Below are 20,400 nucleotides of genomic sequence, written 5' to 3'. Positions count from 1 at the left end.
TTGCTCAGAGAATAAGGTGTTCTTAATACTATTTGCACCCCCATTTTCAGTACTTTGTACATCCTCCCTTCACATAGATAACACTACTGAATGACCTTCTATGGTGTTGTATGAGAGCAGTGAACATATCAGCGATCTGTGACCATTCCGCAGTACACTGTTCAAGATCCTTCTGTCTGCACTTGCAAACTGCCTTATACATTCTTGGTTGGGTTCAAGTCTGGAAACAGTAATTCTGTGGTCTGTTAACAATTTCTCAGTTAGTTTTGAGGTTTGCTTGGGATCCTTATCTTGCTGTAAGATCCATTTGTAGCCAAGTCTGGGCTGAAGGGAACCAAGTTTTTGGCCAAAATGTCTTAGTGGTGGCTGGAGTTCCTGACTCCATTGATCTGAACAATAGCCCAAGACCAAGTACATGTAAAACGTCTAAGACCCAGAAAAAAAAACACCACACAAAAAGAGATTTCACAAGAAGAATTTCAATTATTGAAGCGGTTTTCTTTTAAATTTTTTATGACACGATGCATTTAAGGTTGTCAATATAAACTCTGTTCTACCATTACACGGCAAAATTAATTTGAAGACAATCCTTCTTGCACCTTTTCACTTAATAGTAAGAACAGCGGCATCTGGTGGTCAAAACCATGTGCTACCACACTGTAAGATAGCATATGAAAGCAACACCTTCATCAACTTATTGTTCTCTACAACTGAAAATAGCCATCACCATTTTCACTGAGAGTATGTCAGAGAATTTGAAGAAACCACTCCAAACTGCAGCTTCATACTGTCAAACACACTGGAGATGTACTCTCCAATAGTGTAGGCATGGGGTGGGCTTCAGGGGGTAAAAGGTCTATTTTTGACCACTTTTTGGATTTCTCAAGTCTGATCCATTATCATGAAGAGGTTCGGTATAAACTGGATGTTGTATACTATGTTTACTGAATATTCTATGAATCAATTAGCAATCAATTAACCTTTTCTCACAGACCAAATGCTATTTCTGCAAAATAATGTCACAGGAATGCTAATCTAGTCTGTCACTAACTTGTAGAACCATTTCAGTACAATCAGAAATGTTTTGTGTTGAAACACAGATATGGCCCATTCATAAATTAAGCAAATTACATTTTATCATGGATAGAGTCTTCCAAATGAGTAATGAGTAGATATATAAAATGTGAATGTACAGTACATGTGAATAAGTGCATAATAATAATAATAATAAGAAGAAGAAGAATACTGAGATTTATTTACATGGCACTTCTCAAACTTCTCAGGTGCGGTGCAAGTGAATAAGTTTAAAAATCAAAACAAAACCAGAAGATGTTCTAGAAAAGTGGTAGAAAAATAGTACAAAAACAGAACAGACAAGTGAGCAGCAGTTTAGGGGAGCAGGGAGTGATGTATTAAAAGCCAGATTAAAAAAGCTGCTTTCAAGGCTGATTCAAAAACTTCTTAATCAGTTGTAAAATCAGTTGTACATTTAAAAATTTCTATTGACTGTGAAAAGAGGCGGCTGGCAACTCCATATGTATCGGAGGAGGCATGTGGTAGTTTACCCCCTCCCCAGACCGACAGAGGATAGCGCATCGACCAGGACTGTGGCTGGTCCACAAGGGGAATTGGTATAACGAATAAATTAGGTAGAAAATGGCAACAACAAAAAAAATTCTATTGACTGAGGTGCATGCTCATATTATGCATGTCACGGCCTTCTCAGTCAAGAAACTAATGAACCATTTATGGAATATTCTGGAATGATCATGGATGCATTTACAAAGCTGATTATAATTGCAGTCCTGAGTGCAGTTTGTCACTACTGTGCGTGTTCACACAAACACACACACAATTACATTAATGACCATTTTAGCTGTTATTTTTCCAAAAAATTAAAATGGTTTCTTGCATATATTTAGAAATAACCTTGATTAACTTGAATTTGTTAAGAAGAAACTGGATTTAAATTGTGGTTATGTTCTCCCGAAGTGATAATTAATTGTCTTAATATTTCTGTCCAGTTTTTAACCCAATTACACCATTAAAAATTGTAATAAACACTATTCGATTATCAGGACCTTATCAGCAGATAAGGACAGGGTGGGCCTGCATCCTGCACTCATTAACATTCATATCCATACGACCCATCATAATGTAAACCATTCTTCGTGGTTAGGTTAGAGCAGGTCGTCCCTTGCAGTAACATTAGACTACCAGACAGATTGAAAGAAATCAACATAAGCTAGGCTTTACCATCGTACAGTCAGACCTGCAAACCATTCAATGTGTGCTAACTTTGTAACACTGAGTTACTATACGATAACATTAGACTCAACAGCAGTCACAAACTCCAGACCCTAATCACATCCAAATAAAGCTTTGATTCCTCAAATCAAAGCTTAAATGCTATTTCATTTACGCTAGATAATAGGTAGGCCTACTTAACCAATCCATCTGTTCAGCAACAGTTGGGCTGAAGCTTTTTAGCGAAGGCACATTGTTTCTGTAGATTGGTTAAGCCCTCCTCACCAAAATGGGCACTGTTTGGGTTACTGTAATAGTGTAGTGCCTGTAGCCTCCAGAACTAGAACCCATATCTTGTAATTCTCTTCATTTTTTGGATAAAAAAAGCATATTAATTTTTCTGTATCTATATTAGCAATACTGAGGCATTTACAACTTCCCACTGCACAAAAGTGGCAAGAACATCATGCACATATGGCAAGTAGAAAGGATTTCACTGGTCCTGGCATTTTAGTGACATACATTGTACCCCAGTTAACCACCCCACTGAAAACCTGCCATTTAGCCAAGGGGAAAGCAAGTCAATCTCAGAACAGGCTTTTCTATGCTTTATTTTTTTCTTTTGCAAGAATCATTTAAAAATATTTCTGGGCCATTTGTGAACGCAAAAAGTATCAAAGTAATACATCAGCAAAGAATTCACAGATTTCAGTTTTCTGGACCTTTAAGAGAATGTAATTTTATTTCAATGATTTAAAATGTCAGAATTAGTCCTTGTGATTTTAATGAGCGAGTATTTCGACAGTTTGTCCGTCGCGGGTATTTTTCCTGTTTGTGGCGTTTCGTTTCCTCACCTGTTTCTGGGTCCTCCCACAGGGCAGATATTTTGGCCACATAGGGCAGCGACTTTTTCCTGGGGCCAGAGCGCAGCAGGACAGTATCTCGAACCCGGATCACCTCTCCATCTCTCTGAACCCCCTCATAACACCTGCGTAAGGCCGTCTCCTCCTCCCCCTGGAAAACAGCCCACAAACACGTTCAAACAGGCTCTTCCAGCACCGTATGCAGCCTCTTCCAGCAACACCGCACACAGCCTCTTCCAGCAACACCACACACAGCCTCTTCCAGCAACACCACACACAGCCTCTTCCAGCAACACCACACACAGCCTCATCCAGCAACACCTCACACAGCCTCTTCCAGCAACACCACACACAGCCTCATCCAGCAACACCACACACAGCCTCATCCAGCAACACCACACACAGCCTCATCCAGCAACACCACACACAGCCTCATCCAGCAACACCACACAGAGCCTCTTCCAGCAACACCGAACACAGCCTCTTCCAGCAACACCACACACAGCCTCTTCCAGCAACACCACACACAGCCTCTTCCAGCAACACCACACACAGCCTCATCCAGCAACACCGCACACAGCCTCCTCCAGCACCACACACAGCCTCTTCCAGCAACACCACACACAGCCTCATCCAGCAACACACAGAGCGCCTCCTCCAGCAAGACCACACACAGCCTCTTCCAGCAACACCGCACACAGCCTCCTCCAGCACCGCACACAGCCTCCTCCAGCACCACACACAGCCTCCTCCAGCACCACACACAGCCTCATCCAGCAACACCACACACAGCCTCTTCCAGCAACACCACACACAGCCTCTTCCAGCAACACCGCACACAGCCTCTTCCAGCAACACCACACACAGCCTCTTCCAGGAACACCACACACAGCCTCTTCCAGGAACACCACACACAGCCTCTTCCAGCAACACCGAACACAGCCTCCTCCAGCACCGCACACAGCCTCATCCAGCAACACCACACACAGCCTCTTCCAGCAACACCACACACAGCCTCTTCCAGCAACACCACACACAGCCTCTTCCAGCAACACCGCACACAGCCTCTTCCAGCAACACCACACACAGCCTCATCCAGCAAGACCACACAGCCTCATCCAGCAAGACCACACACAGCCTCTTCCAGCAACACCGCACAAAGCCTCATCCAGCACCACACACAGCCTCTTCCAGCAACACCGGACACAGCCTCTTCCAGCAACACCACACACAGCCTCTTCCAGCAACACCACACACAGCCTCTTCCAGCAACACCACACACAGCCTCTTCCAGCAACACTGCACACAGACTCTTCCAGCAACACCACACACAGCCTCATCCAGCAACACCACAAAATCTGCATTTAACACTAATTCACCTGCATTCTCATATGAATATTTTTTGTGCCATAACAGCACAATAATTAATGTTGTTCATAATTTCATTATGACACTTGTAACAGAAGTGGGATGAAATAAGCAACATTAGGCTATATCATAAACATTAAGCAACAGGTCCTTGTGCTGTCCCAACTGGCCTACTGCAGCTCTCTCCTCACTGGTCTCCCTCCACGAGCTATCAGGCCCTGCCAGCTCAATTAGAATGCTGCTGCTCATATCATCTACATCAGCCAAATCATTACACACGTCATGCCTCTCATCATCGCCCTCCACTGGCTGTCAGTGGTGGCCCAATTAAAACCTCTAGTCCTTGTTTGTGGTGTAGCAGGATAAACTGATCTTACTGGTAATCTGTTATCAAACCTTACACTCTTCTCAGGCGTCATACTGCTCCACATGAACCAGTCACCGTACTGTCCCTTCCATTCAAGGTCCCTCCTCCCAGCCACTGCCCTCTTATCTGGCCCCACTGGAGGCTCACCACTCCAAACTACAATCTTCAGTCTTCCGCCACAGGCTGAAAGCCCAACTGTTTAAACCGCATCTTGGCTCTCTTAATGCTGAACATTTATCATGACTAGTAACCCCACTTATGCCACATCTAAAACTATATCCTCAAACCCATTTGCTACTTGAAGCACTACAGTCTCAAGCTCCGTCTTGCATCTACTAAGGCACTTAACTTTATGTTATATGTTTATGCATTTAATACTTCTAAGTATGCTGCATAGTAATGGCTACTACCGGTTGTGCCCCTAATGGCTTGGCATCAGCTCTTTGTTGCATAAAACCATTTGTATGCACTTACGCAAGCTGCTTTGGACAAGAGCAGCTGCTAAATGCCTACAAGTAAAATGTAAATGTATTATAATATTAATTATGAGGACAATTTGTTGGAAACAGGACTGCAAAGAAGGCTTCAATATGCGGCTTTGCTCACATGACTACTTTCTAGACCATTCACCACACAGCAGGTGGATACAGTTGGGTTGGAAGAGTTTAAGAAGGCCATGGTTGCTCACATTACAGCCACACAGGTTATTTCTGCATAAGTCCCTAGCTACTAGTCAGGCAACTGCACTTGTCTTCCAGTTGTCTTCAGTAGAATATGGGAGCTACATTTGCTGTAATATGCCGGCTAGCTTGTGTGAAACTGTCACTGGGTCCTGGGCGAAAATACTGAAGGAATGTGCTTGAAGCCCGTGTGTCTGGCTAATACTGACAGATCTACTTGTATGTCCATTTTCACACCTACGGCGATACTCGCACGATGACAACCAAGAGTAACACTATAGGTGCTGAGGTGACCGCTCAAAGAAACAGGTGACCTCAAAAGGTCATTTAAACAGTTACTGTTACAGGAAACCAGCTCAGCTGCAATCGCAGGAGTAAATTAGAGGGAAAACCAGAGAACCATCGACTACGTCATTCCTTTTTTCCATAGTGCATACAAAATACAAAAACATTAACGAACCCAATAACCAACATTTTCCATGGAATTTTGACACTGCAAGTCAGTGCTAATTTCCCAATAGGACAAACCCTCCCCCCAAAACCCCAGCAGGGCCATGGTGCTCACCACGATGAAGACCTCCTTCTCGGTGGGCACGCCGACGGGCAGCCAGCCGTTGGTGGCGCGGCGGCGCGAGATCCTCTGCTGCTTGCCCGTGTTGCTGCCGTGCCCGGCGTGGGGGCAGCCCGTGGAGTTTCGCACGCCGGAGCGCGAGCCGCTGGGGGGCTTGGCGCTCTGGGGGCACTCGCGCGCCACGCGGAGCTGCGCCTGGGGCTGGCTGGGGTCCGACAGGAGCGTCTGCAGGGCCGCCGGAGGCACGCTGGGCACGGGGCAGCTGGAGAGGGGCAGGGCGGGCCACACCGGGATGGAGGGGCTCCGGTCCTCCAGGGAAGAGGGGAACTCCTCTGCGGGAACACAGCCGGGTTCATTTGCCATGCCGCGCCACACAAACGGACACACAACGCACCAGCAACAAGCGTGCACACTGCACACAGTGACTGAACTGAACTGAACGAATAGTACATAACATGGAGGAAAGAAATAAGGCCAGAAAGAGAAACTAACTGACAAACACAAATACAGACTAACACACTGCTGGTCACTGCCTGTTATCATCTGTCCACTATTTCCGCCTTCTGCTACACAGGTCAAAGTCCTCTTATGGACAAATATGAAGCATCGTGACTGCCAGTTTCCAGACCATCTATACAGGCTATGCTATGTGTATAAAACAATAAAAACAAACAAATAACCTTCAGACTTACCTACGATCAAGGGATTAAGCAGATTTTAGAGACATTTCATATGCATAAAACATTAATATTATTTTTTTGCCATTTAAAGAAAAACAATTAGAAGTTTAATTACACGCAAAACTTGGTAAAATATTGTCTCACAGTTACTGAATTAAGAGTCATTCAGGACTCTTGACTCAGTACAGAAGCGGTCATGTTTGATAATAATGGGAACCAAGTACCCACAGACAGAAGTTGATATATGATTGCAGTATGATTAATAAACGGAACATCAATGAATAAGTAAAATGATGACGAGGCACGAGGGGGAAAATTTTAATGTATGATGATGTACACTTGGAATTTTTAATACAGAATTTTTTGTTACATTCCTGTATTGTATTCCCTGTCATACAGGGTTCTATGCTAATATTTTTCCAAGGAGCATATGTGCTCCGAAGTTGAAAAATTTAGCAGCACACTAATGCATCCCAATTAGTAGATGTGCTCCTACATTTTTTCCCCCAGTTAGTACACATCAATTTTCAGGAGCACATGCATGTAAAATGGGAACACTTCAGAGCCCAGCCATGCATTCTGTCTGGTGCTGCTGTGTGTTTTGGCTATTTCTGCAGCTGGAGTGGAGGGCGCCCTGTTGCTGGACAGTGGACATAATTGGAGGATGCCACATTCCTGTTGCGGAGATCCTGGCCCTCTCCATAGGCAGGAGGGGAGATGCAGGCCACTACCTGGCAACCCTCTTCAGCAGATGCACAGAGCAGAGGAAGTAGGCAACTGAACTAGAAGATGTCTCTTAATGAGGACTCTGAGGACCATCGCCAAGCCACAAAATTAAAAAGATGTAGAACTATAACATAGATCATCTGCATCAACTTTTGTCATTCAGATGGATTCTGACAATTCTGATAACTCTGCACTAACAATGAGCTTGTTAATTCGCCTGCTGTTAAATGTTAGCCTACTTCTTTTGAGCTCCAGCAACTTAATTTGGAAACAGAGCGCAGGTTGCAATGGGTAGTTGGTACTTAATCCAATTCTTACGTGGAACATCTGATGCAAGGGATTTGTGGCAGGACTTACAAAGTAAGTGGCTGCCCAGAGAGACCCTACAACCTGTGATGCACTTCTTGAGTAGGCTAATTGAGTGTTTCTCATCTAGGATAGGTAACCCCCATTTTTATCCGTCACAATAAATGCTTGGTTGTTTTTTCAGCTGAGTTTTCTTTGAGGTTTTGGTTATTGTTGAATAACTACATCCATTACTGTACAGTGCACCTGGTAATTGTATCACAGGTCAGGGTGTAACAATTTACATAGAGCCAAAACTAATGTGTTGTGTGATTAATTCATCCATCCATCCATTATCTATACCCGCTTATCCTGAGCAGGGTCACGGGGGGTGCTGGAGCCTATCGCAGCGTGCATTGGGCGAGAAGCAGGAATACACCCTGGACAGGCCGCCAATCCATTGCAGGGCAAACACACCATACCTATGGGCAATTTACAGTCTCCAATCAACCTACGTGCATGTCTGTGGACTGTGGGAGGAAACCGGAGTACCCGGACCCGGGGAGAACATGCAAACTCCACGCAAGAAAGGTCCTCAGTGATTAATATGCAGCCTTATTTAAAACCAAGGGCAAAAGTCAGGTGATAACGTTTGTTGAAACTGGAGCAGAGGTGCAAACTATGTGCTACTGCTATGCAGATCTACCTGTCTGAGACCTGGTACAGATTGGAGCTGTATGTCATCAGGCTAGATACAATAGGTACAGCTTAGTCACTTGTTGATTTTCCAGATTATTCAGGCCTTCAGTAATAGCTCAAATATCACTAAGTGAAAATACTCTGAAAGGTAACCTTGACACTAAAACTGACACTGAACACAAGAGTAGTACATACAAGGCATGCAAACTTTCATGGACAAACACAGTGAAAATTCATAGAAACACTAGAGACACACAGAAACACTACAGCTGAATCTACACATACCAGCTTAGGGAGAAAAAACAAACATCCCTGTAGTCATTTCTATGCAATACAGCCAAGAAAAAATATGTGCTGCTGGGAGCAATGGTAAAAAAACTCTTAATCCCACAAAGAGCATTACTCAGTCCTAATGTCCACAATGTCATACAACCAGAGTCACATTAACCAATCACTTAGACCCAGTCAGCATTAACCAGCACTGAGATTCAGTCAGCATTAACCAGCACTGAAACCCAGTCAGCATTAACCAGCACTGATCCAGTCAGCATACGCACTGAACCAGTCACATTAACCAGCACTGAAACCCAGTCAGCATTAACCGGCACTGAGACCCAGTCAGCATTAACCAGCACTGATCCAGTCAGCATTAACCGGCACTGAAACCCAGTCAGCATTAACCGGCACTGAGACCCAGTCAGCATTAACCAGCACTGAGATTCAGTCAGCATTAACCAGCACTGAAACCCAGTCAGCATTAACCGGCACTGAGACCCAGTCAGCATTAACCGGCACTGAGACCCAGTCAGCATTAACCGGCACTGAGACCCAGTCAGCATTAACCAGCACTGAGATCCAGTCAGCATTAACCAGCACTAATCAAGTCAGCATTAACCGACACTGAGACCCAGGCAGCATTAACCGACACAAACCCAGTCAGCATTAAGCAGCACTGAGACCCAGTCAGCATTAACCGGCACTGAGACCCAGTCAGCATTAACCAGCACTGAAACCCAGTCAGCATTAACCGGCACTGAGACCCAGTCAGCATTAACCAGCACTGAGATCCAGTCAGCATTAACCAGCACTAATCAAGTCAGCATTAACCGGCACTGAGACCCAGTCAGCATTAACCGACACAAACCCAGTCAGCATTAACCGGCACTGAAACCCAGTCAGCATTAACCAGCACTAATCAAGTCAGCATTAACCGGCACTGAGACCCAGTCAGCATTAACCGACACAAACCCAGTCAGCATTAACCGGCACTGAAACCCAGTCAGCATTAACCGGCACTGAGACCCAGTCAGCATTAACCGGCACTGAGACCCAGTCAGCATTAACCAGCACTGAAACCCAGTCAGCATTAACCGGCACTGAAACCCAGTCAGCATTAACCGGCACTGAGACCCAGTCAGCATTAACCGGCACTGAGACCCAGTCAGCATTAACCAGCACGGAGACCCAGTCAGCATTAACCGGCACTGAAACCCAGTCAGCATTAACCGGCACTGAGACCCATTCAGCATTAACCGGCACTGAGACCCATTCAGCATTAACCGGCACACTTTCATAACTGACTGTGTTAAAGAGACCTAAAGGCTGTAGAAAGTCAATGGCTAATGGTGCCTGGGGGGCAGAGGAGCAGGAATAGAGCAGTAGAGCTGAGTAAAAAGGCAGAGGGGATGCTCATTCTGTGTGGTCCATTGTGATAGGGGCCCTATGGATCGGAGGTCAGACAAGGTGGAGGTGGCGGGGAGCAGAGGGGAAGGTAAAGGAGCAGCCACACAGAGCTGAAAGAGGCCGTCCAGCCTGTGTGTGTGTGTGTGCATGTGTGTGTGCCTGTGTGTGTGTGCGTGCGTGCATGCGTGTGTGTGCGTGCGTGCGTGCGTGCGTGTGTGCATGCGTGCGTGTGTGTGTGTGTGTGTGTGTGTGCTGGAGAGCTGCCAAGAGGCAGCCGAGTGCAGAGCGTGCAGTCTCCGGCCATGCCGGCACCATTAAACCCTGCCTTGCAGAAGCATTAACTCAGCAGGAGTTGGGAGGTGGGAAACCCAGCCCACTGAGCCTCCCCCTACACCCCTCAGGCTAGCTGTGAAAAACACCAGTCTGCCATAAAACCAGCGCAGACCGGCTGTGCTTGGCTGCGCTGTCCATCTTATTACCCCTCTGCCCACCAGCAGAGGGCAGCAGAAGGTGAGACCCAGGTTTAGCAATTACACAGATTGTTAATCACAGCTGTTGGCAGCCCCAGAGCTGGGTGACCAGACTGAGCTTTATTTCAGGTCATCCTCTCTCATAAACTTGATTAAATGGATGCCACATACATTTTCTAGGCATCATAGAATAATATAGAGCTGAATGAAACCAAGGCTAGGCATTGCTAGGCATTAAACTGATTAGTGATAGCATGGAACCAGGAGAGCAGTGGTCTCCAACCCTGGTCCTGGAGAGCTACAGGGTCTGTTGGTTTTTGTTTTTACCTTAAAAGCAGCACCCAATTGAGACCCAAGACACCAGGTGAGTTGAGTTAACTGTGTAATCAACTGCTCTAATTGATTTGTGAAGTGCAGAGTCACTATGAAAACCAGCAGACCCTGTAGCTCTCCAGGTCCAGGTTTGGAGACCACTGCAGTAGAGTATATCTTCATGTGAGAAAATGTGTAATATCATTGAATACAATTTATATTTTTAACATTATATTACATACAGTTAGGTTAGGTTTACACTATAAAGAAAGGAAAGTAGTAAAGTAGCTAGAAAAAGTTTTTAAAAGTATTGGTTTGACAGCTACCTTTTGTATAATAATGTCACCACTGCTGTGTACGTTAGCCGTGTGGCTCACATGTAGGATTTTATAGCTTCTGCTATTTCTAGCTACATAAACTAGAGGAGAAAGGAGGAGGTGACTCTGAAAATATAGATCATACTGTATGAAAAAGATACCATCTATTGAAGAAATCTTTATTACAAACCAGTAGTTAAACATCTAGCAAGCCAATGTAATTTAATAAAGACTTGGTTTACACTAGTGTGCACATTATGAACTTAACAGCAAATATATCCAAATAAATTCCATTGGTAATATCAATATTAACTTCACACCTTCCATTTTTGCCTATGCCTGCCATGCTTTTATAAAGTGGGTCTATACTCAGTTCTTGGTAAGCTTAGTCAATCATTCAGATGTGAAACTTTGAGGAGAAACACTGAAAGGCAGAATTAATTTAAATCAAACCATTCCAGGTTTTCAGGTAGATTGATACAGCCTTGTGAATGTGAATAGATCCGATGCACGACTGTGTGGAATCTAAATAGGATAAAAAGTGGCACTCAAATATATTGATTAATATGGATTGGCGAATAGTATTACTGCTACATAGTAGTCAGATTGTAGAGTTTAGTGGCCCTGGACTGATGGGCTGCTGTTACTGTGGAGCCTGTTCGGCCTGTGAGACAAGCTGACCTGCCTGACGGGCTACAATTAATTATGGGCCAGTGTAGGGCTTGGTGTGTCTGAGAGCCAGGAGGGACAAAGTGATCTCATATCTCCCCTGTCTTTTCTGCTGTTATCTCCTGACCTCTGTCCCTCCCATTCAAATTAAAGCCATAGCCCGTCTTGTCCAAATTGCTGATCCACCCATACAAATGACTGCCTCTCCTTTCTAAATAAATGCCATTAGTCTCTCAGCCTCATCAGCCCTCCCCTGCCCTGCAAAAGCAACTGCGTCAGCCCCTCTCGACAAAGCAACAGTGTCAGGCTGTGGCCCAGCCTGTGCCTAGTGACTCAGTTCCTGGAGGGATCACAGAACTGAGGCTTCCTGTCTGAGAGCTGGTGAGAAATGGCAGACTGTTAGCTAGAGCTCGCACCACAAGATTACAGGCAAATCATCAGCCAATCAAAGTGGCTGCAGTTGTGACCTCACAGTGAAGATTATACTAATGGTCCCTACTCCCACACAAACTGCCCCGATATACTTCATCTGTGACTCGAACAGTAATTCATGTGTCTACAGCCCAGGAACCTTTATTACTGGGGATCCATTGAACCTGTGAGTAATTAGGAATGTGAAGCATGCATGCAGGGACAGTCTCCTTTCCCCCTGGTATTCCTTTACCTACCGGGGAAGGCCCTAAAAATAGATGCTGACGTTTTTTTTTTTCCAACAAGCGCCACTGGAATGCATTACCAGAGGCCTTTCTTTGGTGGCTTGTCAAAGAGCTCACTTGGTGATCTGGATCCTTGCTGACAGAGCAGTAGTGCTGGGATTCTGGATCAGAAGCTCAGGGACTTAAATGCCAGGTAAGAGACTACATCCTTCATCAAAACTGCTTTAGAATACTCCACAGTAAAATGAACACTTGCAGTACTGTCATCTCCTAAGTAAATATAGGGAGGAAGAATGGGCACCTTTTTTCACCTTAAGCAGTCACAGAGGCCCCAGCTATATTCCAAGCACTCAGAGGGCAGTTTAAAGAGGAAGACCAACTACATATATAAGGATAGAGAATCAGTTCCCTCTTAAGAGATTACATGGCCCCAAAATGACCACATTCAAATTTGATGCATTTAATAAATATATAATGAAATATCCAAATCATAAAGTTGCGTGGATAAGCTAGTATATTACCTTATTAAAGAAGGACTAGCAACGTTTCCATGCAAAGATAAGCAGAAAAACAGGGCCTTGCCTGATCTTACCGGTTTTGATTTTGTGGGTGCAGCCAGAGCAGGCTGTGCTGAAAGAGCACCTCCTGCTGGCCAGTGGCTGCATGGCTCTGTAGGCATAGCTGCTGACTCTGCAGGCCTCCCCGAAGCAGGGCGACCCCACTGAGCCGCAGAAGGCCGGGTTTGGGATTCCTGAGGGGTGCGAGACCGCGGGGGCCATCAGCTTGGAGCTGGGGACCCTGCCGGAGCACAGGGTGATGGGGGGCATGGTGCTGGGGGGGTAGGGGACCGGGCCGGCGCTCAGTGGGGGAGACGAGGCGCCGTGGTGGGAGATGTGTACGTAGTAGCCAGGGAAGCAGGGGTACGGGTGCGTACCAATGGCCAGGGTGGGGTGGGCCAGGGAATGGGGGGGCGGGGGAAACTCCTGCTTGAGAGAAGACGGGGCGTGGTCCTCCAGCTCGCTGTAGGCCTGCCGGCCCAGGAACAGGGCCAGTCCCCCGTGGCAGTACTCCACCGCCCCGTCCTGGCCACAGCAGTAGAAAGGATTCACCTCTGTCTCCGTCTGCTCCTCTTTGACGGGCTTAAGGGGGTAGCCCAGTATGGTTCGACACAAATACCCTGATTTGTGGAAGCCGTGGCCCCCCGCGGTTCCCTCCCACTCCACCTCGGGGTGCAGGGCTTCCTTCTTGCACGCGGTGCAGCCGCCCTTGGGCGCGGCCTGCTGGCTCCCGTGCGGCCTGTGCTGCTGTTTCCGCGACTTTGGGTGCGGCTGCTTCCCCCGCACCGCCGCCGCTGCCCCGCACGCTTCCTTGCAGTCGGCCTTGAGGCGCCTCTTGGCGCCAGAGGAGGCGCTGGTGAGCTTGAGCAGGGCGGCGGCGTTCAGTCCTGCCAGGCGCCGGGGGGCGGGGCTGTCCAGGCTGAGCTGCTCTGCGCCTCGGCCGTCCGGCTTGGCCTTCTTCTGCCGTTTGGGCTTCCGCCCCAGGTCCGCCTTCTGAACCTCCGGGCCTTTTCGGGGCGCGGCCGTGGTCCCGGGCGGGTCCTTGGGAGAGGCGCGCTCCCCGTTCAGCCGCTGCTGCTGCTGCTGCTGCAGTTTCTTGGCGAGTCTGGCCGTCTGCAGCGGATCCTCTCTCTCCAGCAGCAGGCTGTTGACGGCCTCGGCGTTCAGAGAGGCCAGCCTCCGCTTGCGCGGCTCCTGAGCGGGCGGATGCGCGTGCTTTTCCGCTTTTGGTTTCGTTTTTGGTTCCGGCGGCGCGCGGCAGGTCCTGCAGGACTTCTTGCCGCAGCTGTGGGGCGCTCTCCCCTCCCGCCCCGCCCGCGCGCTCTGCTTCTCCGGGCCGGCGGCGGGGCCCTCGGGGCCGTCCTGGCCCGGGCTCTGCACCCCGCTCTCCTCCAGCCGGGTGAGCAGCACCCTGCAGCTGCGCGTGCCCACGTCGCCCATGCCCACCCTTCCCCTGAGCGGGTACAGCTTCCTGTCCCGCTCCGAGCTCAGGTCCTTGACTTCCTTAGCCCGGCGTCTCTTGGCCATGCGCTGCTTGGTGCTGCCGTCTCGCAGGGGGCACTCAGGCCAGGCTCGGCCCATTGTCTCACCATGCGTCCTGTCCCCGACCCGCTCCGCCCTCTCACTCGGGTACCGGCGTAGGGAATCTTTGATTTGCGCGTGTGTCATCACATACTTCCACACTGAGCCTGAGGAGGAAGACACAGGCCCACAGTCAGCATCCACCAGGTGCTTAAGGGATTCTTATGCTTCATACCAACTCATTTTTAGGTAAGGTATTCATCTCAGCCAATAACCAATAACCAATTAACAGAAAAACGAAATTTCTACATAAAAATCTAAAGTAACAATAGTGAGTGAATAAATCAGACCACTGTAGGATCAGACCAAACTAATTTGAGAATACCTTTTCTGCATTACTCAAAACTAGAAACTTCGAAACTTTCGAACTTCGAAACTGTACAATCGATCTAATCATACAGGCTACAATCGCTGAAAAGTCCCGTAAAACAATCAGGCAACAGTTTAAGTACAATATTTCTGCAGACATAATTTTATTCCTTAACTGGAAGGCAATAAGTTTACTTCAAAGAGAGGCTACATTGAGCAAGCAAATATTTGCTACTGGCTTTGACCAGGTATGGCTGTCAATTAAAGCAAACTGGATACTGTCTCCTGGATATTGTGCACATTGGAGGATGGACTTAGAGGACAGACTCCAAGTTAGACAGTTGTAAAACTTAGCTAAAAGTTTAATCATAGCTAGCTCCGGTAATATAATCTGGGGAGTGGATTTTTAGCACAGCTTTATCGCCTAACGTTACTTTAGCTAACCCTAACATGTTAGCGTTTCGCCTACTTTAGTTAACCTAGTTAGCGCAAAAGTTGTGGATAGTACCTGGTACCTGGCACGTTTTTGGTATCACCTTTGTCGAGGTTCCAAGCGAGCTGAGGCAATACCAAAAGGTGACGTGAAAACACTGCAGACCACTGACTGGTCAGAGCAACGCGTTTCATGCGGCGTCGCTAATGACGACCAGCTACACTGACGGGGGTACTATCTGCAGTGGAAAACGAAGTAGCTGGTACCAAAAGCGAGTTGAGTCGAGTCGAGTTGAGCCGTTACCATGCGGTGGAAAAGCAGCTATAATGCAGAGTGCAATCTACAGCTGCCTGACTGACCAGCAGGGGTCGCTAGATAGCAATTCACATGGTACCGTTTCACACTGAAACCTCCCATTCCCTGGGTGACACAATTGCCAATCTGGCATTGCCTTATGGAGCTCCCGACCACTATCGGCACCGGTACAACATTCCCAGAATTATGAGCAGGTGAAAACACAATCTTGATATTCTAACATCAGGGCATACCGAACTCATGGGGTGTTGTATTCCAGATCCCAAATGATTCTACCACGATTGCCACAAGAAATTATAGATAAGTTTTGGTGTCAAACCTGAATGATAGCTCCCGGAATTCAATCTTTCCATTTAAAGTCATGACAGAATGTTGGTTGAGCAGGCAACCATTTTTAAATTACAAAGAACAGAATTTTTAACCCAATGACTGTCAGCCGATGATGTGTAGAGACAATGGCAACACTGGAGTTACAACTTTGTATGTGACGCCCCTGGTTTGCTTAGCTTAAGATAATAATATGAAGCATGAGTGATTTCGTTAAAAGCTTTTTGTTGATTTTGAGTGCAGCATGTAGAATGGGACATTTCAGATTAAGAATTACATCCATAAAAGCTCATGGTTTCTCCAATATTCCCGTCAAGAGTTACAACTCAATAGCTCCATGCTGCCAAAGGTAAAGCTCACCCTGACAGAATGTTGGTAGTTAGAGCAGGTGGCAAGCCAATTTTTAACTTCAAAGAACAGAATTCAACAATGACTCTCATGCCGATTGAGAGACAATGGGCAACAGGAGTTACAAAATGACGTGCGCTGGTTTCCATTAGTTAAGAATAAAAATGAGCTTTGATCGTTCTTAAAAATGGCTTTTTGCTTGATTTTGGGGCAGCGATCAGGAATGCCTCATCCTATTTCCAGATCTAGATTACTTTTGAATGATGCATGTTTTCTCCCAAACCTGTGAGTTACCAACCAACTACTCCTTTCTGGGTATGTCCAAGCAATTGAAAATCAGTTAGGCCTATTCAAAATTTACCCTTAATTCCACAATATGTACTCTATAGGGCTGTTCTGACCAGGTAGTCCACTTACCGCCCTGTCATCCCATCCACCTCCACACCACACTCTAGAGTGGTGGAACAAACAGTGATTTGATAAATCTGCTTGAAAGACTCAAATACTGTATATATCCATTTCAGCCCCATGACAATCCACCTTCTGATGCTTCCATAAACCCACTACTTTTCCAATGAAACCAAATGCAAACCAGGTTTTGTAAAGGACACATTTACAAAAGACTGGGGGCCAGATTTACTCAAGGACTGCGACTACTTTTCTGATGCAAAAGCAGTCGCTACAACGTCACAATATCTACATCGGATTTACTAAATGGTTGCAATGGCTCAAAATCGCCATTAGGATGTATTTTACGGGGATTAGGTCACTCTGCGACTTTCCTTTTGATGCATATTTAAAGGTTTTCATGCATATGTATACATGGAGTGAATGTGCTAAAACAAGGTAGATCACATAAATTAAGGCAAATGAAGTATTCCATCTTATTTACTAAAGCATGCATTAACTGCGACTCCCCTCTTTGCATGAGAATTTTAAGAACTCCTGAAAGCAAGTGGCAATTTGCACTGATATAGCCTACAGCTCATACAAATGATGCCGGGGAAGGGTACTGGGCTGTTCACACATCCTCGGGAGTAAAATCAGTTTCGCTTGTGGGCTGCATGGGGTGGAGATGAATGAATGCATCCTCACATAAAGTTTTGTAAACTTTTTGTATGCTGCATCATGCCATCTTTCCTTTACATCTTCTACTGTCCATTTTAGTATACCTAATGAATACATTTTGTATGTGATGCCACTCCAAATTTTAGATACTCCATTGGTATTGAATTCATACACTATATGGCATTGATCATTACCGATATTTCTGGATTTGTAAATTTATATTTTTTCTTGTGGTCCCCTCACTACTTGGTGCCTGGTTTCTCTGTACCCATTTCTTAGCGCCTTCAAATCTGGACATGTAAGCAGCCCATACTGTTTCCAGCCCTTTCTATGGGTGCCTCCGCCTGCAAAATTGTGAATGAGGGAGCTGAATCGATTTGCTTGCATAAATAGAAGCAGTCTTGGTAAATCAGCCGTTAACATGCCGCATCTGCGACCGCAGCAGAGCTGCAATATAATGAATATGTTGCACTTTGACTATTTGTTTAGTAAATCAGGCCCAGAGTGTACTGTAGAGGGAAGCTAAACATTTGGTTAATTTGGTTTCTGTTGGAAAAGAATAGCCTACCTAATTTTTTAAATTTCATTTGATTGGCTAAGGCCTTGAGGCAAGGCATGTGATGATTGTTACCCCTCTTTTTTTCTGGAAACCAAGGTATTCTGTTGAAACACATTAATGCAAATCAACAATCATGATTGGCAATGATTTTAAACATGATTGAAATTATCTCAATGACCATGTTTTTATGATTGAAATTATCACAATGACCATGTTTTTATGATTGAAATGATCACAATGACCATGTTTTATGATTGAAATTATCACAATGACCATCTTTTTATGATTTAAATTACCACAATGGTCATGTTTTTAAACACACCTGCTTACCTAGTAATACAATTTTGAGCGACAGTTGCTAATGAGAGCAACAGTTATGATAAAGCCTCTCAGCTTTGTCAATGTGTGAACAGTACATGCAAAAGCCAACTTTCCACAGGAAGTTGGCTAGCGAGCTACCTCACTGACTGACAGTGATGTACAGTGACCGACAAAACATGCCTTGCTCCAGGCAGGCAAAGCAAAATAAATTACTTATTTTGATGAGAGCACAAGATATTGCTACATAAGCCTCTCTCCTTTTGTAACACCAATTTGTATTAATACTGAAAAAAAATTTAAAACAGTATTACTTTTTGAAATTATTTTCAGTCCACACTGGTAGTAATAAAGACAAATGTATTAACAAGTGGAAGTGAACAACATTTTTCTTCATTAAAGGCTTGTTTCGGCATTTGGTTTAACCACTCCAGTGCTATAAAGTGTGCAAGCCCAGAACATGAGTAGCTATTTCCACACCATCAATACCAGTATGTTGTGATTACAATTTAATTTGACATCCAAATACACTTACAACATTGTACAATAGACAAAACTATTATGATTATTATTTCCACATTTTATGTTTCAGCATTTTAGCAGACATTCATATCCAGATTACATTTTTATAAGCAATCCATTTGATCTGGATATTCTACTTAAGTAATTCAGGTTGAGTAGCTTGCTCAACAGCGCAACGGGAGCCCCTCAGTTTGAACCCACAACCTTACAAGTGCAGTTCCGTACCCATTAAACTACACTGCTGCTCTTCATCATGATCCCTGTACATTAATATTATTAGTGACATGAGGGGGCAAGCACCAAAGCTGCTGGAGCCCTACTGTATGTATTTATCAGAATCACTTGTGTTAGTGTCCTTAAAATATCATAACTGATCTGCACATATGTCTTTTTGATCTGGGCCAGTTTGCCCTACCATTTGCTGACTGTCTTTGCATCTCCAATATTGAGTCTTGTCCAAGCGTTTGGTAGACAAGCCATATCACCATTGCAACATTCAGTAAAAATAAATGAATTGCCGAAATCATAAATAAATTGCAAGACTGGCCCACATTACGCAGCCCTGTTAACTCTGTTTGAAACCTGCTGGGTTTCCAACAGCCATATTTAGTCTCAGCAGTCTTCTGGACAACCAATATGGTGAACGTCAGGAAAAACTATAGGCTACATTTAATATGATCCATGCCAAAGTCTTCATTTTGAGCAGAAAAACATGATTCAACAGCAATATCTGTTTGTCAAAAAACAACATAATGAATGCAGCCTCAAATAATAGTGATCAATTTTGAAGTCCAGCTCAAGGTATTTAAAATCAAAGTCTCAAATCTGCACTCGTCCTGAGGCATGCTGGGAATGGGGAAAGGCGATGTCAAATGGCAGATAGGCTACACGCCTCACATCTGTGGTCTATGTGATACTGGAAGTTGGTACCAGGAAATCACATTCATGAAGCCATTTTCCCTATTTACGTTTTGGTATTAATGATTATATAAAAAGAACATGCCACACCAGTTTTTAACCTCCCAGGAATTACTGAAATGTCACAATACCGAAAAGGTACCAAACAGTGAAAATGAACTCCAAATTGGAGTCATTTTTGACACAATACCATAGTTTGTTTGTTTTTTTGTCTTATGAGAAACTACATATCCCTACCAGGAACATGCTAGCTCCTAGAGACCAATTAGCTGTCCCTGACAGTAACTGCACTCCTTGACATGCCCTGAATTATATTGGTTTTCACCCCTTTTACTGTCATCCTTAAACAATTTTTAAAAGTTGGTAATTGTAATTGCCATAACATGAGCCAGTCAGATTAGGACTTGAGTAGGCTGAAACACGAGAACGGGACGTTGTTGAACTCAATGCTGTATGGAAATGATGTCTGCTTGCAAACTATGGCTAGTAAATACGTTTAATTCACTAAAAATCAAACAAACCTACCAAATGACTGACATGACTATTAGAAAC

At 45.2% G+C, this 20,400-nt stretch overlaps 1 protein-coding gene across 5 annotated transcripts in view; it reads right to left on the bottom strand.

Annotated features, from left to right (window-relative positions):
* The window catches only part of bahd1 (bromo adjacent homology domain containing 1), an 82,210-nt gene that overhangs the window by 5,255 nt on the left and 56,555 nt on the right, over window positions 1-20,400 (bottom strand). For all 5 annotated transcript variants that reach the window (XM_064337014.1, XM_064337021.1, XM_064337030.1 and 2 more), the window contains 3 exons: window positions 13,186-14,838; window positions 6,091-6,428; window positions 3,102-3,261 (listed from right to left, as the gene is read on the bottom strand). In XM_064337014.1, coding sequence (XP_064193084.1) covers window positions 3,102-3,261; window positions 6,091-6,428; window positions 13,186-14,818 — 2,131 coding nt within the window. In that variant the 5' untranslated portion in view covers window positions 14,819-14,838. The remainder of the gene's footprint in view (window positions 1-3,101; window positions 3,262-6,090; window positions 6,429-13,185; window positions 14,839-20,400) is intronic.

This window comes from Anguilla rostrata, chromosome 1 (assembly GCF_018555375.3).
Source record: "Anguilla rostrata isolate EN2019 chromosome 1, ASM1855537v3, whole genome shotgun sequence".
NCBI lineage: Eukaryota > Metazoa > Chordata > Actinopteri > Anguilliformes > Anguillidae > Anguilla > Anguilla rostrata.
Note: the sequence above shows the minus strand (reverse complement) of the source record. Positions and strands in the feature narration are given on the sequence as shown.